This window comes from Mobula hypostoma, chromosome 6, assembly GCF_963921235.1.
Source record: "Mobula hypostoma chromosome 6, sMobHyp1.1, whole genome shotgun sequence".
NCBI lineage: Eukaryota > Metazoa > Chordata > Chondrichthyes > Myliobatiformes > Myliobatidae > Mobula > Mobula hypostoma.
The window spans coordinates 168,047,630-168,074,028 of NC_086102.1; the positions used below are offsets into that span (position 1 = coordinate 168,047,630).

General features: G+C 40.0%; 1 protein-coding gene across 4 annotated transcripts in view; it reads left to right on the forward strand.

The window, feature by feature from the left end:
• The window catches only part of ubr3 (ubiquitin protein ligase E3 component n-recognin 3), a 230,487-nt gene that overhangs the window by 76,160 nt on the left and 127,928 nt on the right, over positions 1-26,399 (forward strand). For 3 of the 4 annotated variants that reach the window (XM_063052208.1, XM_063052206.1, XM_063052210.1), the window contains 4 exons: positions 826-930; positions 7,206-7,373; positions 19,049-19,081; positions 19,587-20,047. In XM_063052208.1, coding sequence (XP_062908278.1) covers positions 826-930; positions 7,206-7,373; positions 19,049-19,081; positions 19,587-20,047 — 767 coding nt within the window. The remainder of the gene's footprint in view (positions 1-825; positions 931-7,205; positions 7,374-19,048; positions 19,082-19,586; positions 20,048-26,399) is intronic. The other variant, XM_063052207.1, reaches the window with a different exon arrangement.

Consider the following 26,399-nt stretch of genomic DNA (forward strand, 5'->3'; position numbering starts at 1 on the left):
TAAATGGGGAGAAAATTCAAATATCAGAGGTGCAAAGGGACTTGGGAGTCCTCGTGCAGGATTCCCTGAAGGTTGACATGCAGGTTGAGTTGGAGGGAAGGAAGGCAATGCAATGTTAACTTTTATTTCGAGAGGACTAGAATATAAGAGGAAGAATGTATTGTTGAGGCTTTATAAGACATTTGTCTGACGACACTTGGTGGAGTATTGTGAACAGTTTGGGCCACTTATGTAAGAAAAGGTGTGCTGGCATTGGAGAGGGCCCATAGGAGGTTCATGAGAATGTTTCTGGGAATGAAAGGGTTAACATGAGTTTTTGATGGCTCTGTGCTCACTGGAATTTAGAAGAGTGAGGGGGATCTCATTGAAACTCATTGAATATTGAAAGGTCTAGATAGAGTGGATATAGGGAGGATGTTTCCTATAGTGAGTGAGTCTAAGATTAGAGGGCACTGTCTCAGAATAGAGGATTGCCCATTCAGAACAGAGATGAGGAGGAATTCATTTAGCCAGAGTATAGTGAAACTCTGGAGTTCATTACCACAGACGGCTGTGGAGACCAAGTCATTGAGTATATTTAAAGCAGAAGCTGATAGGTTCTTGATTAGTCAGGGCTTCAAAGTTTAGGTGGATAAGGCAGGGGAAAAGTGGTGGAGTAGACTCGATGGGCCAAATGTCCTAATTCTGCTCTCATGTCTTATGGTCTATGTAATCTTTAATTTTTATGAAATGGTGAAATCTTCTCGAATCCTGCTAATGTTTTACAATGTTTGAACCTAACAAATGAATAAATATTGGTTTCTGGATTGTGGTTTACTTTTATAGATAACAATGGATCACCAGAACATGTCTGAACATATACTGTGTATGGTATTAAACTTGATTGAGCTGGGTCTTGACAATTTACCAGAAGAAACAGTTGAGGATGAGGTGGGTGAAACCCCTGAACAAAAATTTCAGTAATACTTATGTGCAAAACTGAACACATTAGAATATTAAACCTGAATGTGTAGAACATAATTTGTTTGCTCTATGTGTTTGACATTCTGAGTGTTTGATCATGTGGAGTCTGACATTTGGAAACAATGATTTTCTGGTTCTGATGCTGAAGTATATGTGTTTACTAAGCATGATTAACAGGAAAAGAGATCAAGCTACCTTATCCAATTCAAAGGAGATACTTATGCAAAACTGATGCTTTGTAAAGTACCTTCAATAACACTTCCAGTTTGTAGAAATTTAGCTGTTTAATTTGGTTTTCTTCTGAAGACTCTTTCAGTTTTAGACTTAAATTTTCTTACCCCAACATTTTCTTGTGTCACAAATCATATCCTGACAGCTTGCAAGAATGTAGCTGGTGACTGTAGTGAATGTTGATTGAAGATGCATGTCACCAAAATGACTTAACTTCTTACTTTTCAACTGATGTTCTGCAGAAATGCTTGTTCTCTTTAAGCCCTTTAAGTAACTTTCCACAGTTGAGATTGAGGGTTTAATGATTTGGAGGTTTGCTTGTATGAATCAAGACCTGACAAATTACATTAAATGCCTCTTCTGTCTTCTATCATCATAAATTTTTATCCAGTTGTACTGTATAGGTGACCCCTGATTTATAAAGTGAGATGGGTTCCATTCCTAGAAAATGTACTCCTGCCCTGCAGAAAGCTATCTAATTGCTGTTTATGCTTGAAATTGAGGTTATATTACAAACTTTCTGTACCAGTATGTCTATCATGATCGAAAATCTGCAGGTTAACTGTGACGTGGTCTCCAGTGTTCTGAGGAACATAGCTTTTATTTTCTTGCAATAAAAGAGAAAAAAGATTTAACTGAGTACTGAGTTAAAGCCAGAAAATTTTATTAAAATTATGAGCCTTACATGCAGCCAGTTGATTTGCAGGTCAAAGCAACATTTAAGTATTTGTTGCTATCTAATTGGTGATAATACAAAGGAAAGTATTAATGATTTAGTAAAAGAGTATATCAAAATTAAAAATAGATCTGCATTGATTAATAATATACAATGGTAGGATATTAGAATTTTCCTTGATTCAATAAACTAAAAGCTCTTCTTTTGGCGTGGCAAATTTAGCTAGTTTTATCTTTTATCTTTTGAGCAAAAGATGAATCTCAGGTCTTTATTTTATCCCCTGAGTAACCAAAAATTACCTAAACTATTCTCAGAGTTAAGATGAGTGGCAATGTATGTTTGTCGTTCACTACTTGGACAGGTAGGATAACTACTTGTTTTACAACTGAATACCCTTGGTACCCTCAGGCAATTGAGCAAGTGTTCTGCCTCAGATGTGGTACAAAACCCTTCAACCAACATAAATGGGAAATCGTCCATTAGAAAATTCACCAGCTTTTATCTTAAATCCAGTTTTATTGTGTGCAAAGAATCTCAGGCATAAAATTGTGCAGTTTTAGAAAGAATAATGATCTACATTGCTAATTCAGTCTTTGCAGACTAAAACAATGATTTGTATGATACGTAACTCTTCAAGTAGACTTGCATTTCAAGTTTTATTTGACAAAACCTTGGGTACTGTGGCAAATTAAAAAAAAAACACTAGTGTGAGAAGGCCCTTCAACCCCTCATGCCTGTTTTGCCATTCATTAAGATCATGGATGACCTAATCATTCAACTTATTTTTTGCTGCTTGATTCCCATAATTGTAGATTCTAAATAGACCAAAAATCTAACTAATCTAGTTAGATTTTACACAGCAACTCCAATGTTGTCATATCATTCCAAGGCATTTCAGGAAAGTGCAGGGAAAGCATATATGACAGTCAGTTATCAATTGCACTGTTGTTTATCATGCAGCTTTGACATTGTCTCAGAAACAGAGACTTGCAGCTAGGCTAATGTATAGTCAGAATCAGATTTATTATCACTGACAAATGCATTAATTTTTTTGTTCTGTGGCAACAGTACAGTCAACGACATAAAAATCTATGAATTACAACAATAAATCGCTAAAAATGGAGTTGCAAGGTTTTGTTCATGGACCATTTGGATTAGCTGTTCCTAAACCATTGAGTATGGGTCTTCAGGCCTCTATAGTAGGAATGAAAAAAGGTGAATGCCCTTCATAATGGATGGTGCTTCTTGAGGCACTGCCTCTTGAAGATGCCCTTGCTGGTGGAGAGTGTTGTACCTGCTGTAGACATGGCTTAGTCTATATCTCTCTGCAGCCTCTTGCAATCCTGAGCATTGAGATTGCCATACGAGGTGGTAATGCAACCTGTCAGAATGCTCCCCACTGTACATCTGTAGAAATTTATAAAAGTCTTTGGTATTGTACCAAATCTCCTTGAACTCCTTCTTTGTGATTGCATCAATATAACAATTAACAATTACAGCATGGAAACAGGCCATCTCGGCCCTTCTAGTCCGTGTATTGGGCCTCTGAATTGTTGATGCTCAAGAACTCGAAGCTGCTCATCCATTCCACCACTAACCCTTCAGTGAGGACTGGTGTGTGTGTTCTCTTAAATTTGTCTTCCTGAAGTCCTTTATCAGTTCCTTGTTCTTGTTGATGTTGAGTGTGAGATTGTTGACGCGACGCTGCTCAACCAGCTGAACTATCTCACTCTTGTTTATCACCTCATCGCTATCTGAGAATCTACCAACAAAAGTAGCAACATTGGGGAATTTATAGGTGCCATTTGACCTATGATTAGCCACACAGTCATGAGTGTAGGGAGAGCAGGGAATCAGCTAACCACGCAACTTTGAGGTGTGCCTGTGTTGCTAGTCCTGCAGAGATGTTATTACCTGTTCGCGCTGACAGTGATCTCCCAATCAGAAAGCTGAAGATCATGTAGTCAAGAGGGAATCTGTACTGATCCTTTCTTTACTCATCCAATAAGGCAGCAGCATATTCTGGACCTAATCAAGATCAAGGCTGAGACTGATGAATAACATTTGTGCCACAGGGATCTTAAACAACCGTGTCAATCAATATAATGTTGATAAAGGCCAGCTGGTTCTTGCCCACAATGATAATGAACTTTAGTTACAATGTAGCTACAGGACGAGGTCAAAAGCAGGGTGTTTTGTAATGAGTACTTTACCTCCTGATCTTGTAAAGTCTCCTGATTGTGAAATGTGAAGTGTAAAAAAAAATTACTAACTATTCATCTGCTTGGGTGCAGTTAGAAAATTAAATACAGGTGTCTCCCCCCTCCTTCTCAAACGTTCGCTTTACGAAACCTCGCTGTTACGAAAGACCTACATTAGTTACCTGTTTTTGGTAACGAAGGGTGTTTTCACTGTTATGATAAAAGACAGCACGCGAAAAAGGCAGCGCGCGCCCCGAGCAGCCAAGCTCCTCCCCCGGAACTGCATTCTAGCTGGCATTGCTTAAACATGTGCCTGTGGGCATCTGTGCTTTATGTCGATTTATTTTGAGCATCTGTTAGCAAGATGAGTTTTCTGGTATCGGAAAAGCCTAAAAGAGCTTGTTCATTTAGCGTAAGGTTGTTACACTTAGCGTAAAACTAGCTATAATTAAGCGTTTTGATCGTGGTGAACGAAGTAAGGACAAAGTGAGTTTGACTTGTGGAAGTTGATGAAGATGATATTGAAGAGGTTTTGGCATCCCATGACCAAGAACTGATAGATGAAGAGCTGATGCAATTGGAAGAGGAAAGGATAAGAATCGAAACCGAATGCAGTAGCGAATGGACTGAAAATGAAGTGTCCAGGAACTGAACATGAAGCAACTGTGTGAGATTTTCGCTGAAATTGACAACAATGATTGCAGAAAAGTACGACTTTAATTTTGAAAGGGTACGTTGGTTAAGGGCAAATTTGCAGGATGGTTTGAGTGCTTACAAAGAACTGTGTGATAGAAAAATGTGCGAGGCTAAGCAGTCAAGCATACTGTCATTTTTCAAGCCTTCCACATCAGCCACAGCGGACGACGAACCTCGATTTTCGGCATCGAGGCAGGCAGACATAGAAGAAGATGACCTGCCTACCCTGATGGAAACAGACGACGATGAGATGACACCCCAGTGTCCCACCACCCCAGTCCCTGGGCCGCGGACTGATACATTGCTGCGGAGAATGCAGTGGTAGCCGGGACACACACAACACATCTTTAAGAAAAAATCCAAAATAAACAAGCTAATTAATTAGGTGCCGCCCGGCACGTAAATGTTAACCCAGATCAGAGGCGACGCAATTGGCAATTGCCTCTGATCTGGGCTGACATCTACCTTCTGGGAGGCATCTAATTAATTAGCTTGTTTATTTCAGCTTTTTTCTTAAAGATGTGCTGGGTGCATTCCGGCTACCGCTGCATGCTTCGCGGATCGGTATCAGTTCGCTGCCCAGAGGTTGGGAACCACTGCACCACCCCAACCTCCGACGACTCAGCCTAACACACCATCATCAGTGTGCTCGGTGCTGACTTCTCGATTCTGGTAAGTGATACTACACTGTAATACATTATTTCTACTTTATATAGGCTGTGTATTTTTATGTGTTATTTGGTATGATTTGGCAGCTTCATAGCTTAAAGGTTACTGGAGAGAGTGTTTCTGCCGAGAGCGTTTGCACCGTGTTTCTGCCGAGAGCGCTTGCATGAGATCTTCACTACAGAGAACAGTGCGGCAATGATTGTAGAAAAGTATTTTTACTTTATATAGGCTGTGTATTTATCATATCATATTCCTGCTTTTACAATATGTTACTGTTATTTTAGGTTTTATGTGTTATTTGGCATGATTTGGTAGGTTATTTTTTGGGTCTGCGAATGCTCACAGATTCTTCCCATATAAATAAGTGGTAACTGCTTCTTCACTTTAGAACATTTCGGTTTACGAACTGTTTCATAGGAGCACTCTACCTTCGGGTGGCGGGGGAAACCTGTAACTTCAACAGAATGGTACAATTGACTGTGCCTTTCTTGCTGGCTCCAATCTTTCTCCTCCATCTAATAAAGTGATTTTGGAACCAATACACTTGGTGGGACTGATTTGATGTCCTGTTCAGCACATTTGGAATTATTTGAGCACATGTTAGTGGAAGTATTTATGTTGTAATTAATATTAATACTTGGATGCAATATATCACCTGCTTTGTTGGGTAACATTAATTTTTCACTGAGAGTCTGATTTTTCACCCAAATAGTATATTGTAATGCATTGCTATGGTTCATTCGCTGTAAGTCTTTTTCTCTTACAAAGAACTTGATGAAGCCTCCCCCCCCCAACCCCCCGACCAGTCTAAGCATTTGTCAAAGCAAGTGCTGAAATGGAATGCTTATTATTCAGAAACATTGGGGAAAAATTTGGAAATCTTAAAAATAAAGTTTAAGAACACACACTCCCACAATTGTGCCCTTGTGCCTTCAAACCCACTCACACTAGATTTGGTCAAGTTAAATGTTCTATTTACTATTTCCCTCTCAACCTACCCCCGTGCCCCGGCCCCTTCATTGACTTTGTAGAATGCAGATCAATTGTCAAATTTCCTGGTTCAGGAACAAATAAATCTCTAAATTCACACTGCCTTTCGGGGCTTCTTTTCTGCAGCAATGGGCAGGTGCCATAGCAGAAGATAGTTTGGGACACTAGTTAACAGTTTTTCCCCTTCTGACTGGCTAAAGATCAGTATAATCAAATATGTAAGTAATGGTTTGAATCTTATTTTGCAATCCTGCAAAACAATGCAGGGTAAAAATTAGCCGCTGGTATGTGTCCACAACAACCTAAGTGACCCAATGGCCTTTAATTGAATATTTTTTCCTCTTTTCTGTAGCTGGGAGGAACAAGTTAATTTATGAACAAGAATTGACTGGATGTTTGAAAATGTTATGTGGAGGAAATTCAAGGCCAGGAAATGGAACTAATTGATTAGCTTTATCAAAAGGTTGGCACAGTCATGAAGGCTGATTGGTTGCCTCCTCTTCTATAAGATTCTGTGATCAGTCTCTGAGCATCTGAACTTATATGTACAAAAGTTCCAAAGTCTTGGTCACTCCCACTATGTAATGATGACACAAAGGAACAGTTTTGTTCTATTGGAACTAAAATCTGGGTCATTTTTCTCCTCTTTTTTTTTGTTTGTGAAGATGATTCTCTTTAAAATTTTATTTCAGCTGTGCAGTCATATTGCAGTTCTCATTTGCGTTCATTTATCATTTTTGAGAAAATACGGCTGATTACATAACTAACTTTCCTCACAGGAAATGTTTGGTGAAGAGCGATGTTCTGACAGTTGGTTCCATGGAACCAGCATAGCAACAAATCTACATCATGTCATTAACCACGTGCGAGTCAGGGTTCCGGAGACTGCACCTGAAGTGACCCGGGAACCACCTGCCAGCACAAGTTCAGGTGTCACTTGTGTACAGGTTAGTTTGTTCCAGTTGAAACAGTTTGGTTATGTATTTTCAAATAACAAATACTTTTGCAAGCGTTAATCCCTTACAGTTTATGTTATGTGCATCATCTGTGAATTATAATGAACATTCCATTTAAAAAAATCCTTTGTGTAAAACTTATCCTCACAAGTTACCTCCTGTGTGTTTCACGTTATGTAGAATGACACTTCAGTTATTCAGCATCTTGATCCTTTTTCAAGGTGATAAATTATCTTGAATAATCTGCTGGAAAAAAAAGTGACAGGCCTTAGTTGTGAATATCTTATCTGTACTGTACACCACTTGGAGCATAATAGTCAAAGGAGCACAATTATGCACTAAAGATACAGTAATTGTTAAAAAGTGATCAATGCACCATGTATACTTATTTGGAACTGATAACCAATAATCAAAAGATTAGAATAAAAAACAAATCCATTAGTCTCAGTTATGTCTTCAAATTGAAAGTCTATTCTTTGTATTCACACAAACACAGATTCCATATTTGTAACATATACAAAATGCTGGTGGAACGCAACAGGTCAGGCAGCATCTATAAGAAAAGGTACAGTCAACGTTTCGGGCCGAGACCCATTGTCAGGAAACATCGAAGGTCCCTCTTCCTATAGATGCTGCCTGACCTACTGCGTTCCACCAGCATTTTGTGTGTGTTGCTTGAATTTCCAGCATCTGCAGATTTCCTCGTGTTTGCGTTTTTAAATACCATATTTGTAATTTCTTTAAAATCATTGAGTTCCTTTGCATCCATTTTGGAACGTTGATAGAGTAAATCTGTTACATTACCACTCTTATAGGAGTCACAATGGTGCAGTTCGTAGAGACTGCCTTGCAGCTCTAGTGACTCGGGTTCAATCCCAATTTCTGGTGCTATCTGTGTTTCCTCCAGAATCCCCAAGACAGAGAGGCTGGTAGATTAATTGGCCACTGTAAATTGTTGCTAGAGTGTAGATGAGAAATAGATACGACAAAATTAAGTTGGGAGTAAGAATTGATCTTCAACAACAGAATTTTTTTTCCTGTAAGTGTGATAAAGATTTCCTCAATTCTTGTATCTAAAATGCAGAAGTAACTTCATTAATACATGATCCTTTTTCAGATAAAACAGCAACTTAGGCTGAAAAGCATTCTTAAAGTAGTAGAGTATCCCAGCAATTCACTAGAGCCCAGCACACACAATAGAAGAGAGCTCTCCCTAAAGAGGTAGTGGTGAGCAAACTTGTGGGCTACAGATGACAGGTCTCCTGGTCCTGATGGAATGCATCCCAGGATACTGAAAGAAATGGCAGAAGTTAATAGTGGAGGCTTTAGTGAAAAATTCTCTGTATACTGGCAGGTCCCATCGGATTGGAAGAAGGAGGTAACGATAGGTCAGTTAGTTTAACACCTGTAATTGGGAAAATGCATGAAGCAATGATTAAAGAAGAAATAGCAAGGCATCTGGGAAGAAATGGATCCATTAGGCAGATGCAGCATGGATTCAGCAAAGGCAAGTCCTTTTTGACAAACTCACTGGAGTTATTTGAGGATATAACGAGCACAGTGGATAGAGGGGAACAGATAGAGGTTATTTACTTGGATTTCCAGAAGGCATTCGAAAGGTGCCACGTAAAAGTGTTATCCATAAGAGAAGGATACATAGAGTTGGGGTGATGTATTAGCATGGATAGAGGATTGGTTAATCAACAGAAAACGAAGAGTTGGGATACATGGGTGTTTCTCTGGTGGGCAATCAGTAGTGAGTGTTGTGCCACAGGGGTCGGTGTTGGGCCAGCAACTGTTCATGATATACATTAATGATCTAGAAGAGGAGAGTGAGTGTAGTGTACCTAAGTTTGCTGTTGACAGTAAATTAAGTGGAAAAGTAAATTGTGCAGAGGATATGGAGAGTCTGCAGAGAGATATAAAAAGGTTAAGTGAATAGGCAAGGCTCTGGCAGATGGACTACAATGTTGGAAAATGCGAGTTCATCCACTTTGGAAGGAAAAATGGAAGATCAGATTATTATTTAAATGGTAAAAGATTACAACATGCTGCTGTGCAGAAAGACTTGGGAGTGCTTGTGCATGAATCACAGAAGATTGGTTTGCAGGTGCAGCAGGCTATCAAGGTGGCAAATGGAATGTTGGCCTTCATTGCTAGAGGAATTGAATTTAAGATCAGGGAGGTGATGCTGCCACTATGCAGTGTACTGCTGAGGCCACGTCTAGAGTGCTGCATGCAGTTGTGGTCTCCTTACTTGAGGAAGGATATACTGGCTCTGGAGGTGGTGCAGAGGAGGTTCACCAAGTTAATTCCAGAGATGAGGGGGTTAGACTATGAGGAGAGATTGAGTCCCCTGGGATTGTACTCACTGGAATTCAGAAGGATGAGAGGAGATCTTATAGAAACATATAAAATGATGAAAGGGGATAGGTAAGATAGAGTCAGGAAAGTTGTTTCCACTGTTAGGTGAGATTGCAACTGGGGGACATAGCCTCAAGATTCGGGGGGAGTAATGTAGGATGGAGATGAGGTGGAGCTGCTTTTCCCAAAGAGTGGTGAATCTGTGGAATTCTCTGTCCAGTGGAGCAGTGGAGGTTACCTCAGTAAATATACTTAAGCAACACACACGGATTGCTGGAGGAACTCAGCAGGCCAGGCAGCATCTATGGAAGAAAGTACAGTTGATGCTTCTGGCCGAAACCCTTCGGCAGCACTGAGGGGGAAAAAAGATGAAGAGTAGATTTAAAAGGTGGGGGAGGGGTGAGAGAAACACAAGGTGATAGGTGAATATATTTAAGGCAAGGTTGGATGGATTTTTGCAGAGTAGGGGAATTGAGGGTTATGGGGAAAAGGCAGGTAGGTGGCGATGAGTCCATGGTCAGATCAGCCATGATCTTGTTGAATGGCACTGCAGGCTTGACCGGCCAGTTGGCCTACTTCTGCTCCTATTTCTTATATTCTTATGTATGCTCACCTTCTCCTGGTGCATAGATCTTCACATTACTGATATCAGCTTTGTAACTTATCTCTGTGCCCTCTCAATTACCTTCATGAGCTTTTCATGAAATGGTGGCCAGAACTTTAAGGTTTATTGCAAGTTTAGCACAACTTTCCCAGTTCTCTAGAATTGAACTCCAGTACTTAGTTTGCTTTCTGAATAAGATGGCACCCATGACCAACTGTGATGCCTGAAAGACAGTTCATCAAACTCCTTTTTAAATATGTTTCTACAACTAAACTGCAAGCAATTGGAGCCTGTAATTTACATTTTGATGATAGGTTTTTGGTCCAACTGAGCGATCTAGTGCTTTTGCTATCTCTGGGGGAATTAAACCCCAAGGCTGCAGGAGTTAGATAAGTGGGTGACGGTCAGGGAAGCGAAGGGAAGGGCTCAGATAGTAGAGAGCACCCCTATGGCCATCCCCCTCAGTAATTGTTATCTCATTTTGGATGGAGTTGAGGGGGATGACCTGATAGAGGACAACCACAGCGATTGGGTCTCTGGCACTGAGCCTGGTTCCCTGGTGCAGAAGGGAAAGAGGAAGATGAGGAATGCGGTAGTCATAGGGGATTCCATAGTGAGGGGAACAGACAAACGGTTCTATCAGCCTGATAGAGATACCCGCATGGTATGTTGCCTCCCAGATGCCAGGGTACGGGATGTCTTGGATCGGGTACAGAGTATTCTGAAGGGAGAGAGTGAACAGCCAGAAGTCTTGGTACATGTTGGTACCAATGACATGCATATCAAAAGGGAGGAGAATTCAGGGAGTTGGGTAGGAAGCTGAAAAACAGGACCTCCATGGTAGTAATCTCAGGATTGCTGCCTGTGCCATGTGCCAGCGAGTGCAAGGATAGCATGATCAGGCGTATTAATGTGTGGCTGAGAGACTGGTGTAGGGGGCAGGGCTTCAGGTTCCTGGATCATTGGGGCCTCTTCTGAGGGAGGTACAACCTGTACAAAAAGGACAGGTTACACCTGAACCCAAGGGGGTCCAATATCCTGGCAGGCATATTTAATAGAACTGTTGGGGAGATTTTAAACTAATTTCGCAGGGGGATGGGAACCGGAGTGATAAGATTGAGGAAGGGTAAAACAGAAATAAATCAAAGATAGCGTGCATCTGAGATTATACAAAGAACAGGCAGGAGATGAGGCTTAATGACAGCCAGTGGCATGAGTTACAGGGCAATAGAGGTGTGGTGCAGTTAAAACAGAAAGCAACAAACACTGGACTGTAAGTGTTATATTTGAATGCATGCAGCATAAGGAATAAAATGGATGATCTTGAAATTCAGCTACAGATTGGCAAATATGATGTTGTGGCCATCTCTGAAACTTGACTAAAGGATGGCTGCCATTGGGAGCTGAACGTCCAAGGATATATGGTGTATCGGAAAGATAGGTTAGTAGGCAGTGGGGGTGGTGTTCTCTGTGTATAAGAAATAATATTAAATCATTAGAAAGAGATGACATAGGATTGGAAGGTGTAGAGTCTCTATAGGTTGAGTTAAAAAATGACAAGGGTAAAAGGACCGTAATGGCAGTTGTATACAGGCTTCCGAACAGCAGCCAGGTTGTGGATTACAAATTACAACAGGAGATAGAAAAGGCATGTCAGAAAGGCAATGCCATGATAATCATTGGGGATTTTAACATGAAAGTGAATTGGGAAAACCAGGTCAGTACTGGACCTCAAGAGAGAATTTGTAAAATGTCTAAGGGCTTTTTACAAGAGGTTGTTGAGCCCACTAGGGGATCGGCTGTGCTGGACTGTGTGTTCTGCAATGATCTGGAGGTGATAAGAGAGCTTAAGGTTAAGGAACCCTTGGGGAACAGTGATCACAATATGATCGAGTTGACATTGAAATTTGAGAGGGAAAAAATAAAATCCAGTGTGTCGGTATTTCAGTGGAATAAAGGAAATTACAATAGAATGAAAGGGGAATTGACCGAAGTTGACTGGAAAGGGACATTTGTAGGAAGAACAGCAGAGCAGCAATGGCTGGAATTTCTGCGAAAAATGAGGGAAGTGCAAGACAGATATATTTCAAAGAAGAAGATATTTTCGAGTGAAAGAAGAACACTACAGTGGCTGACAAAGGACATCAGATCCAAAGTAAAAGCAAAAGAGAGGGCATACAAGGAAGCCAGTGCTAGTGGGAAAATAGAGGATTGGGAAGCTTTTAAAAACTTGCAGAAGGAAACTAAGAAGGTCATTAGGAAGGAAAAGATAAATTATGAAAGGAAGCTGGCAACTAATATCAAAGAAGATACTAAAAGCTCCTTTCAGTAAATAAGGGGTAAAAGAGAGTTGACGGAAGATATAGGACCAATAGAAAATGATGCTGGATATATTGTAATGAGAGATGGCAGAGGAACTGATTGTGTATTTTGCGTCAGTCTTCACAGTGGAAGACATCTGCAGTATACCGGACATTCAAGAGTGTCAGGGAAGTGAAGTATGTGCAGTGAAAATTAACGACTGAGGAGGTGCTCAGGAAGCTTAATGGTCTGATGGTGGATTAATCTCTTGGATCTAATGGAATGCACCCTCGAGTTCTGAAGGAAGTAGCTGGAGAGATTGCGGAGAAATTAACTATGAACTTTCAAGAATTGATAGATTCTGGCATTGCACTAGATGACTGAAAAATCGCAAATGTTGCTCCACTATTTAAGAAGGGTGGGAGGCAGCAGAAAAGAAACTATAGACCTGTTAGCCTCACATCAGTAGTTGGGAAGTAGTTGGAATCGATTGTTACGGATGAGATTACGGAATACCTGGAGATACATGACAAGATAGGCCAAAGCCAGCATGGTTTCTTGAAAGGAAAATCCTACCTGACAAACCTACTGCAATTCTTTGAGGAAATTACAGGTAGGGTAGACAAAGGAGGTGCAGTAGATGTGGTGTACTTGGATTTTCAGAAGGCCTTTGACAAGGTGCCACACATGAGTCTGCTTAGCAAGATAAGAGTTCATGGAATTACAGGGGAGTTACTTGCATGGGTGGAACTTGGCTGGTTGGCAGAAAACAGAGTGGGAATAAAGGGATCCTATTCTGGCTGGCTGCTGGTTACCAGTGGAGTTCCATAGGGGATGGTGTTGGGACCGCTGTGTACGTCAATGATTAATGGATTTGTTATTAAATTTGCTGATGATACAAAGATAGGTGGAGGAGTGGGTAGTGTTGAGGAAACAGAGAGCCTGCAGAGAGACCTAGATAGTTTAGGAGAATGAGCAAAGAAGTGGCAAATGAAGTACAATGTTGGAAAGTGTATGGTCATGCACTTTGGTGGAAGAAATAAATGGGCAGACTATTACTTAGAAGGGGAGAGAATTCAAAATGCAAAGATGCAAAGGGACTTGGGAGTTCTTGTGCAAGATACCCTAAAGGGTCAACCCCCAGGTTGAATTGGTTGTGAAGAAGGCGAATGGAATGTTGGCATTCATTTCTAGAGGTATAAAATATAAAAGCAGGGATGTGATGTTGAGGCTCTATAAGGCACTTGTGAGACCACACTTGGAGCATTGTGTGCGATTTTGGGCTCATTTTAAAAAGGATGTACTGACATTGGAGAGGGTTCAGAGCAGATTCACAAGAATGATTCCAGGAATGAAAGGGTTACTGTATGAGGAACGTCTGGCAGCTCTTGGGTTGTATTCCTTGGAGTTCAGGAGAATGAGGGTGGGTCTCATAGAAACACTCCGAATGTTAAAAGGCCTGAACAGATGAGATATGGCAAAGTTATTTCCCATGGTAGGGGATTCTAGGACAAGAAGGCATGACTTCAGGATTGAAGGACTTTCATTTAGAACAGAGATGTGGAGAAATTACTTCAGTCAGAGGGTGGTAAATCTGTGGTATTTGTTGCCACGAGCGGCTGTGGAGGCCAAGTCATTGGGTGTATTTAAGGCAGAGATAGGTAGGTTCTTGATTAGCCAGGGCATCAAAGGGTATGGGGAGAGGGAATGACTGGAAGAATTGGATCAGCCCATGATTGAATGGTGGAGAAGACTTGATGGGGGACTGGCCTACTTCTGCTCCTATATCTTATGGTCTAAATGAGATTGAGAGTGGAGTGTATGGCTTAAAGTCCAAAGGCGAACTCATTATCAATGAGGAGTAATGGAGGCTGATTAAAGCGTTGAGCAACATTGAAGTCGATGAGGATGAGACTGGAAGGCGAATGGGTTTCAGTGCCACCTGCCTGTGTATGACGGGTCTCCCTCTCCCTCTCCCTCTCCCTCTTGTTCGATGCTGCTGGAGGGAGAGTCAGGAGTTTTCCTCAAGCTGGAAGGGTTGATTGGCGTAGCTCATGGCTGTGGATTTGCTTTTGTTGAACTTGTGGCTGTGGACTCATTTTTGGAGGACTCTGCGTTTAATGTTCTGTGTATTTCTGGTTACTTGCTAATTGTGTGATTTGATTAGAGCGTTTCGGTGCAGACTGGCTCTGCGGCCTGCAGTCAATGAATGTCAACTGAATTGTACTGAACTAAACTGAACACTCTTGGACTATTTTGAGGACTTTGATGTTTATTATTCTTTGTGTTATTCATTCACTTGTTGCGAAACTTGTTCTATTTTATTCGCGTTGGGTGTTGATACTTTCTTTGAACGGGTTCCATGGTGTTTCTTTGTTTCGTGGCTGCCTGCAGGAGGACAAATCTCAGAGTTGTGTACTTTATACATACTTTGATAATAAATGTACTTTGAATCTTTGAACCTGTGGCCACGAATTTTATTAATTTTTACCTTTGTTCCTCTACCCTACTGAGACTCATACAGTGGCAGTGGTAGTGCTGCTGCTGCAGATTTCTAGAGCTCCAGTGATCCAGGTTTGATTCTGACCTTGGGTGTTCATTGCAGTTTGCATTGTCTCTCTGACCACATGTTTGCTCTGTGTGCTTCATTTCCTCCCATGTTCCAAAGATGTGCTGGTAGCTTCATTGATTAATGTGAATTGCCTCCAGCCTAGGCATTGGCGGGTTTCATTAATATTTTTCACGTATCACTAATCTTTTTTTAACATTTTGTGGCTTTATCTCATTACTCATTTAATTACATTGTCATTTCCATGACCTCATCTTTGAGATCAGGTGCTCCACTTAGCTTCTGGGGTTCTGATGTATGGGATCTTCAACCTATTTTTGGAGGTGGGGCAGGAAATGGCAAAAAGTATGGGTTTGGGTAATATGTGCTATGGTGCACTGGTCCATTCCTTATCAAGGGTTTCTGTGTGTTTCTAGTGCATGGCCTCAAGGTTCTCAATAGAATAGGGAGTGTTCTTGCTTCTCTTTGATTAGCTGTGGGCAAGAGGTTTCCAGGAGACTGGAGGAAACTTTGAGCCATATTCTTTTATCTTTATCTGATAATCTCTGGAGACAAAGTTTAAGTAGTGTTTTAGGAGTTCATTCAGTGTCAGACAATTGAGTGATGATACCTATCCAAAGTAGCCAACTATGAGTGATTAAGACTTCCGTGTTGCAAATGTTGGCCCGATTCTTCAATCCAACAATAGATCCTCTCTTGTAGGGATTTATTTTGAGTTTTGAGTGTCAGATTTAAAAAGGTTGCAGCATCTGTCGGGACTTTCTGTGGAGGTTGAATCATTTGGGTTAGTTGGCACTTTGGCAAAGACCAATAAGAAGTTAAGTTTTAGCAGAGCAGCCATTGTGGGAGTGGTTCCAAGATTATCCTCATTTTTAATGTTAGTGGGAAACAGCATATGAGTACTAAGTTCAAGGCTAAAAATCTTGCAGCTGTGTTTAGCTAGATTTGCCAAGTAGATTATCTGCTTTATCTTTAAGGTTCTTTCCATCACATGAGATCAAGAAATGGACTTGAGAGCAGGGAGTTAGCAAAGGGACCAGACAATATCTCAGCTGTAGTACTGGCACTGTGCCCCAAAACAAGTCCTGTCTTCAGTCAAGCTGCCCTAGTTCTGTTTTAATGGTGACAGCAATCCAAAAATGTGGAAATTGCTCATATATGTTCTGGCCCAAAAAAAACAGGATAAATCCACTTCACCCTGCCCTCAAGTGTACCTGGCCCATTTTTGACTCTTCCCTCCCCTTTCTCGAGCTGTCTGCCTCTATCTCTAGAGACAGTTTATCTATTGATATCTTCTACAAACTCACTAATTCTCACAGCTACCTAGACTATACTGCTTCCTATCCTGTCACTTGTAAAAATGCCATCTCCTTCTCTCAGTTCCTCTGTCTCTGTTGTATTGCTCTCAAGATGAGGCTTTTCATTCAGAACTAATGAGATGTCCTCCTTTAAAGAAAGGGGATTTCCTTCCTCCAGCATCAACATCGTCCTCACCCATATCTCTTCCACTTCAAGCGTGTCTACCCTCGCCCCCGTCTCCTTGTCAACCCAGCAGAGATAGTGTTCCTCTTGTCCTCACCTACGACCCCACCAGCCTCCGTGTCCAGCACATAATTCTTCACAACTTATGCCGTCTCTCCACAGGATTCCATCACCAAGCGCATCTTCCCCCTCCCCCCACCTTCCACTTTCCGCAGCAGTCACTCCCTACATGACTCCCTTCTCCAGTACCTCCCCACTGATCTTCCTCCTGGTACTTATCCTTGCAAGTGGAACAAGTGCCACATCTGCTCCTACACGTCCTCCCTCACTATCATTCAGGACCGCAAACGTCCTTTCAGGTGAGGCGACATTTCACCTGTAAGTCTATTGGGATAATCTGTTGTATCCGGTGCTCCTAGTGTGGTCTCCTGTATATCAATGAGGCCAAACGTATATGGGGAGACCACTTCGCCAGGCACCTATGCTCCGTCCGCCAGAAAAAACTGGATCTCCCCGTGGCCACCCATTTCATTTCTACTTCCCATTCCCATTCTGACATGTCAGTCAATGGCCTCCTGTACTGCTGTGATGAGGCCACGCTCAAGTTGGAGAGGCAACGCCTTGTATTCCATTTGGGTAGGCAACACCTTGTATTCCATTTGGGTAGTTTCCAACCTGATGGCACAAACATCGATTTCTCCAACTTCCAGTAATTGCCCCCCACCCCCACCGTTCCCCATTCCCACCTCCCTCTCTCATCTTATCTCCTTGCCTGCCCATCACCTCCCTCTGGTGCTCCTCCCACTTCCCTTTCTTCCATTGTCTTCTGCACTCTCCTATTAGATTCACCCTTCTCCAGTATCTTATCTCTTTCACCAATCAACTTCTCAGCTCTTTACTTCACTCCTCTTCCCCTCATCTATCACCTTGGACTTCCTCCCCTACCCCCACTTTGTCTTCACATCTTTTTTTCCAGTCCTGATGAACAGTCTCAGCCCAAAGTGTCGAATGCTTGCTTTTTTCCATAGATATTATCAAGGTAGCTAAATAAAACTGTAGTAACGGGGAATTAAAGGAAAAACATTCTAATGGTTGGAGTCGTGCTTTGCACAATTTGAATGGTTATGGCTATTAGAGGGGATGAATCTTCCCATTTGCAGGCCATGGCTGAAGGAACTCCTGGGGATAGTGTCCCAAACTAAACTACCATAACTTGCTTTGTCAGTGACCATTCTTCCATGATAAGATGCTTACTGATGAAGGTACATCATTTATCTTCATTCACAATGCTTCAGCAAATAAAGGGGCTATGCTTGACCACCTGGAAGTTTGAATTGATATTAAATTTGTGCTTGTTCCAGAAAAGTGTCAAGCTCTGTCCATCACTAACAAGAGAGTGACTAACCACTTGGCATATAGTGGCAACATTGTCACCAAATCTCCCTGCCTCTAAATCCTGGGGAGTCACCACCGATGAAAAACCCAGTTTAATCAGCCACACAAATTTTGTGGCTGCAAGAAAATTTCAGAGGTTGGGTAGTTTTTCTGCTGTGCACAAGGGACAAATTAGATTTGTCATGCGATGTTCTTCAAGTCTGGAAGATTGAACCTCCAACATTCCTTAAGAACCACAACATCATCCAGGACAATACATTCATTCCTTTCACCTCTGGTAAGTATGGCATGCAGAGTTTGCAAAACATATTGTGGTAAATTGTTCCCAAATCTGCTGCCTCTACCACCAAAAGGTGAAAAGCACCACCTTCAGTACATGTTCCCACACACTGTCTTGAATTGGAAATGCATTGCCAGTTTGTCATCATTGGGTACCTTCACAATAAAGACTGCAGCCATTCAAGAAGATAGCTTATCATATTCTTTCCAAGGATATGAAAGGATGAGAAATAATGGTGTTTTGCCAGTGTTGGACGCATTCAAAACATGAATGAATCATAAAAAATGTATTGCATTGTGCATATGGGGAAGTTTTTATATATAAAATAAGATTGAAGCTGAGAATTTGCATTTATTTAAATCCAGATTGTATTTTACATTTCAGGGGTCAGAGAGGAAATATTTTCAATTCAGTTTTTTTCTGAACTTAGGGAATGTTCTCAAGAAGATTCCATTTTTTTTTGTTATCACATTTGCATTCTCTATTAATAGTACATTGTCATCCAATCACCTATAAAATACAAAATCCTCTATCATTGTTTGTTAATAGATGGTAAATGAATTATTTGGATCTTGCATGTATGTTTATATTTCTGTTACTGGGAATATCTTGCTTTGAAGCGAGTTGTTCTTTGCCTGCAGTTTTGTCATGTCTCTCTTCCTATGTGACAGGGGTCAAGAAGGGCCACTGCTCTCAACAGAGAGGTATTTCACTGCAGTTTAAGTTTTGTCTTGTCTTGTCTTGACTTTGAATAACCAGTGTGTCAAAGTACTTGTATGTAGCAATGTATAATTCGGTAAATTGCCTTTAACCCTACTATAAATATTTGTATCAATAACCATCAATAAATTAACATAACTGCTTTTTTCCTCAGCCATGAGTTAACATTCTGCACCAGTATCATGTGCTTCAGTACTTGTAGGCATTTGCAGTTTTATTGATGAAAGTATCTTTCTGGATGCATGGCTGTCAAGAAAACAATTATTTTCAACTACTTGGGCTGTGGTTGAGTTCAGCCACTAAATCAATTCAAAGCAGAGGTTAATCGATTTCTGCAAATGAGGGAATCTGGGAAATGGGTAATGCATGAAAGTAGAGGTAAGATCAGTCATGTTCTTCATGAATGGTGGAGCAGGTTGAAAGGGTTACGTAGTGTACTCCTCTTAATTTTATGTTGTGATCAGAATTTAATTTATTTTTTTCTTCCAGACTTCAAATACAGCTCAGGTCTTCAGCTTAGTTGCAGAACGTAGACGAAAATTTCAGGAAATCATAAATCGCAACAACAGCAGCACTATTCACAATGCAGATGTTAGACCAAAGACATCAAAGTGGACTGCACCTAATTCAACTCCACAATTCACCACAACCATTTTGGAAGTTAGAGAAAGTATGCTTTCTCTCCTAATTAAACTGCATCATAAACTCTCAGGAAAACAAAACTCATACTATCCATGCTGGTTAGAAGATTCAGAATCAACATCGAGATTGGACCCAATGCAGCAGATCCATGGTGATGGGACAACAGCAGTTGAAAGAATTTTAATAAAGACTGCAGCACGGAGTCGGCAAAACAAGTTCAGGATTGAGGAAATTTATAGGAAGGTAGCACCTCCTACACCTCCAAAGAAGAGTATTTCGGATAAGAAAGCTCTAGATAAAGAAGAAAGGTAAATGTTTATCCAGATATACAATATATGTGCATTTGATGAAGAGCCAATAGGAAACTAAAGTTCATATTTGCATTTTTTTTTCAGGATCAGAATCAAGTTTATTATCACTGGCATATGTTGTGAAATTTGTTTTTGTGTGGCAGCAGTACATTGCAATACATAATAGGTAGGGGAGACTAAAAGGATGTTTACAAGGATGTTGCAGGGTCTGAAGGACCTGAGTTATAAGGAAACATTGAATAGGTTAGGACTTTATTCCTTGGAACAGAGAAAATTGAGAGGAGATTTGATAGCGGTATACAGAGTTATGGGGGGTATAGATAAGGTAAATGCAAGCAGTCTTTTTCTACTGAGGTTGGGTGGGACTGCCACTACAGGTCATGGATTAAGGGTGAAAGATGCAAAGTTTAAGGGGAACCTGAGGGGAAACTTCTTCATCCAAAGGGAGAGTGAGGAATAAGCTGCCAGGGCAAGTGGTGCATGTGAGCACGATTTCAACGTTTAAGAGAAGTTCATAGGTGCATGTTTGGTAGGGGTATCGAGTGCTATGGTCCCGGTGCAGGTTGATGGGAGTAGGCAGTTTAAATGGTTCAGTGTGGACTGGGTGGGCCGTAGAGTCTGTTTCTGTTCTGTGCTGTACTTTTCTATGATTCTAAAACAAGGGGGCACAAACTTAGGGTGAATGGGGAAAGATTTGAAAGGCAACTTTTTCACGCGGAGCGTTGTGAACACGTGGAAGGAACTGCCTGAAGGAGTTGTTGATGTAGGTATAATGGTGTCTTTTAAGAAGCACTTCGATTAGATACGTGGAGGGATAGGCTTAGAGGATAAGGGAGCAAATGACGGAAATTGAGGCTAGCTGGGTGGTCACTGTGGTTGGCATGGACTTGCTGGGCTAAAGGGCCTTTATCTGTGCTGTATTGCTCAATGACTCTGACTCTATGACTGAAATTAGCCCAAAGAAAAATAGGGTTGAAATATTTTGCTTTAACTAGAATTATACTTTATATTTTGAACCTTTCCAGTATAGTGGAATCACTAAAATTCAGAGGTAATGTAAAATATTTAAGTGAAATGATGTATTGTAGAGAAACAATTCGTACATTATTGGAAATATACTAGATTTGACTATCATCTACAAGAAATTTTATAATTATCATTTTAAATGTATATTCTAATCAGTAGTATTTACAAAATCAAAACCAGTGCTACTTAAATTGCGTTGTACAAACTGATTAAAATTTAAATGTCATGTCTTTAAGAAACAAATACGACATGTATTGCTAAGTGGTGATGAAAATATAAAAAAATAAGTGATGAATGTTGGAAATCCGAAATAAAAAAATACTTGGCCCCTCTCATTTTAAATGGTCATGGCTATAGTGCATTCTTATATTCCTATTGTAACTTAAACTATTAAAACAATTGGATTAGAAAAAATGATTCAATAATATTTCTGGAATTCATCAAAAATATATTGGATTTCAAAGAGAGATTTAATTTTAAGCTATTTGCATTTTCTTCTAAAAAAAAAACACAGCTGTTGCAATGTTGTTATGTGTAATAAGACCAAAATTCTGAATTTTGCACAGTATGTAGGAAAAAAAAGGAATTTTGATTTGGGTTTCTGTAGCTGCCATTCAATTCTATTTTACAGATTTTCTCTCTGAATAATTTCATCATTTGTCATTCATTGGCAGCAGATACTAAAATTAAGATAAATCACATTGAGCAGAATACTGTTGCAAATGTAGACTCGGTTTAATCCATTGTGTATTTCAAGTTAGATTTAGTAGTGATGAAAATGGAAAGGGCAATAAGTAGGTGATGATGACCCATTTTTTTCCAGTTTTGACCTTTAGTCAAAGACAAGTGGCATCTCTCACAAGATAGACTGTTTCCACAGCAACCAGCGCTGTACCAAAGAAAAAGACAAATTGATGCTGATATCTTGCAGCCTTACTATGTCTACCCTTTAAGCAGTCAGAAAAATTACTGAGCTGAGTGGAATCTGTCAGAATCTGTTTATATCATATACTCAGGAATCTCCATATACGTTAGGAATAAGTTTAGGTCAGAAATGCCCTGAGCTGTGAAGAAACCCAGCTGCAGGAAGTGAAGGTTAATTCAGTTTTTTTTTCTGGAATTTATCTGCCAAATGTTATAGTATATTAGACATGTTTCTAATCATACATTCTTTATCTGATTATTGACCAGATCATCTTTGTTACCACTGATCCAACAAATAAAAATCAATAAAAAGCTTAGACTAATACATTGTTTCACTTGAATGATCTTGATTTCAGGTTGCTGAAGGCATTTACTACATTCAGAAATTATTCTGGCTGAGGTTTTGTTTTTGAGGATTTCAAGATTTCAATATCCCTGATGCAGCTCTTTCTTTCAAATTTTTTGCTAAAATTGCTTTTTTCACAATACAGTTGACTAGCATGTACCGTATAACCCATAATTCTGAGTTTGGGGAAATGTCCTCCAAGTGGTTGCTGCCAGATGCATAATAGTGGCTAATTAAATTAGCAAACATTATCTGTTAGTATATAAACTGCCCTCCATCCTATTGTTTCCTCCCCTACGGTTGGCTTTTTAGTGATCAAACTTAGCTGGTTGTACCTGTGGTGTATTAATGAATGAGTTGCTTGATGGCTGGTTTTTGTTTTGGTGCCCACTTCCTTGCCGGGGATGTGTGTGCTATAAGTCATGCAATTAATGTCTCTCAGAACAAAGTTCTACTATAATTGCATTTCCATGTGCCACATTCCTTCAAATGTATAAAGTCAACATATTGGAGCATTTATATACTGGCAACAATTATACCAGTGCTCAAGAAGGACAGTGTGAGCTGCCTTAACAACTATCAACCAGTATTACTTACATCTGTAGTGATAAAATGCTTTGAAAGCTTGATCATGGCTAGAATCTACTCCTGCCACTGCAATTTGCCTATCGCCACAATAGGTCTATGGTGGATATGAACACGATGGTGCTCCATGCAACGTTGGATTATGTAGATGATACAAATACCTATGTCAGGGTGCTATTCATTGACTATAGCTCAAAGTATAACACCATCATTCCTACCGTCCTAATCAAAAAGGTGCAATACCTCTCTCTGCAACTGGATCCTCAACTTCCTAATCGGAAGACCACAATCTGTGCGGATTGGTGATAACATCTCCACCTCGCTGACAATCAACACTGGGATGTGTGCTTAGCCCACTGCTCTACTCTCTCTGTACCCATGACTGTGTGGCCAAGCATAGCTGAAATGCCATCTATACAACCATTGTTGGCAGAATCTCAGATGGAGACGAGAGGGGGTACTGGAGCAAGATATACCAGCTAGTTGAGTTGTGTTGCAACAACAACCTTGCCCTTAACGTCGATAAAACCAAAGAGCTGATTGTGGACTTCAGGAAGGGTAAGATGAGAGAACGCAAACCATTCCTTATATAGGGAACAGAAGTGGAGAGAGTGAGAAATTTCCGGTTCCTGGGTGTCAGTATCTCTGAGGAGCTAACCTGGTCCCAGCATATCGATGCAGCTATGAAGAAGGAAAGACAGTGGCTTTATTTCATCAGGAGTTTGAGATCTGGTCTGTCACCTAAAGTACTCGTAAATTTCTACAGATGTACCATGGAGAGCATTACGACTGGCTGCATCACCGTCTTGGTGGGGAGTGGGGGGTGGTGGTGCTACTGCACAAGATTAAATAAGCTGCAGAGAGTTGTAAAATTAGTCATATCCATCATAGGTACCAGTCTCTGTAGTATTCAAGATGTCTTCAAGGAGCAGAGCATTATTAAGTTCCCCCATCACCCAGGGCTTGCCCTGTACTCTTCGTTACCATCAGGAAGGAGGTACAGAAGCCTGAAGGTACACACCCATTGATTCAGGAGCACAGCTTCTTCCCCTCTGATTTCTAAATGAACCCATGAACAGTCCCTCACTACTTTTTTTTATTTTCTGTTTTTGCACTACTTATCTTAATTCAACTATTTGATATACATATGAATATATATGTACTGTATTTCAGTTTTTTCCTATATCGTGTATTGCATTGTACTCCTGCCACAAAGTTAACAAATTTCTCGACATATGTTGGTGATATTAAACTGATTCTGGGTCTGAAGGGTAAACAAAAGAGATTGTGTATCTGTTGAGTGAAATCACATGTTGAAGAGAAAAAGACAAGTAAAGGAAAAAAAAATAAAATTTGGGGAGAAGGAGGAAATGGGCATAATCTGGTTGGGATTGGATACTTGGGTTAATATGGTCTTGTTAAATTCTGTTTGTCGGGGTGAGAGGAATGACTTCTCTTTAGGAGGTGTGGGAGGCTGTAATGAGAGAACAACAGGAAGTTCATGTGATAATAAATTTGGTCATCTTAGTATATGCCATCTTGGTTATCTTTTTGTATGAAAAAGTTACTTAGGATGCATGAATTAATAATTTAGTTTGAAATTTCATAAAGAAGTTTAACACTTATTTAAGCTTATTTATCAGTATGTGGTATGCTTTTGAACTAGTCTAAGTGAAATGATTGGGAACTGAAATTGTTTGATCAAAAAAAGTACATTTTCATTATTTGCCAGAAGTTCTTCCCAATGGTTAATAAGTAGCATTATTAAATTAGGCTGAACAACTTCAAAACTGCAGTATAATTTATGAGTCAGATTTTACTTTTTCTTAAAAATAGGTTGCCATCATTTTTTTGGATTCTTAAGAAGGTCAAGACCTTGGTATAACATTTTTATCAGATTGCAGGAACCTCTCAAAAACAGAGACTGATTATTTATTTGTTCAAGTATCAATTAGAGAGTCATCTTTTATGACTAGTAGGTCATGTCTGTTATGGATGAAATGAATATTCCTATTTTATAGACTAAGTATTTTGGTTTAGAATATGAAAATGCATCCATAGTACTAAAATATGATAGAATGCAGATGTTAGATGGTAGGTCAGAGTAATAATCCAATGACATTTCCTTTTTTAAATTTATGGAATGTGGGCATTGTTGTCATTTATTGCCTATTCCTAATTGCTTTTGAGAATTGACTACTTTAGTCAATGATGAAAGTTTCCAAACAGCAGTGGATTAGGGACTCTTGTATTTAGATCCAGTGATGAAAGAATGACAGGTGACTTGGAGGGGAATGCAGTTGTTTTTGGGTGGCTGTTGTTATTGTCCTTTGAAGGTGGTAGAAATTCCTGTTTTGGAATATGTTGCTGAAGAGTGAATTACAGATAGTTGTACAAACTCAAAAACCTTTTTATAACAAAATATTGACCCATTGTTTAAAGTGGTAGCTAATGAGCAAGAGATGTTATCACCCTTTTGATATAATAAATATGTGACTATCATTAACTGCATATACCTGCTGATTTAATGTATAAAAAGAGTCTACTAAGAAAATACTAAAAAAAATGGTTGAATGTCTCAAAATTAGAATGTACCAATTGCATTTAGGCAAGCTTTTCTGATCTACACTCTGGTTAATTGGTATGTGGGAAATGAAGCTTAAGAATATAGAATAGTACAACCCAGAAACAGGCCCTTTGGTCCACGCTGTCTGCACCAACCATGATGCCAGTCTAAACTATTTCCATCTGTCTGCACGTGATCTGCATCCCACTATTCCATGCCTGTTCATGTGCCTTTCTAAATGCCCCTTAAATGCCTTGTATTTTAAATAAACTAATAATACTAATTGGTAAATATTGAAAAGGGATTGTTGACCTATTTGCAAAAGGGCATCCTGAATCTGGAGAACAGTTCTAATTCTTTAAACTTCTAATATTCCACCCTTTCTATTTAGAGATATCAGGGAAGGAAAAATACCCTGGATAGTAGTTCATCACTTTGCTGAATCTGAACATATTAATTTTAGACATGATACCCCCTTATCTTTGTCTGGTAACCATTTATCTATCACCTGACATGGAATCTTGAAAGATCCTGTTCGGTATCTATGTGGGTAAACTAAATTAAAGACTACTGTAATTGTGAGGTATCATCCTTGGCCTCTTATGGGCATTTTTGGTAAAAGTATCAATTCTAAGCTGTAGGAGCATAAAACTGTATTTGTACTATCACACGGAGTTGAAATATGCATTGGTGGTAATTAAAGGAAGTATGGGTGTTTTCATTTTGTCCTTGCCAAACTTCAAGCAGCACCACTATAAAAGTAACCTGATTATTTATCTTATTTGTGAGGTCTTGTGTGCAAATGCATGGCAATTTTATCTACATTTTTGTAGCAATCACATGCTAGAGGTTATTAAATAGCTTTGAAACTTCTGGAATGTCCTGACCAAGGGAAAACTGTT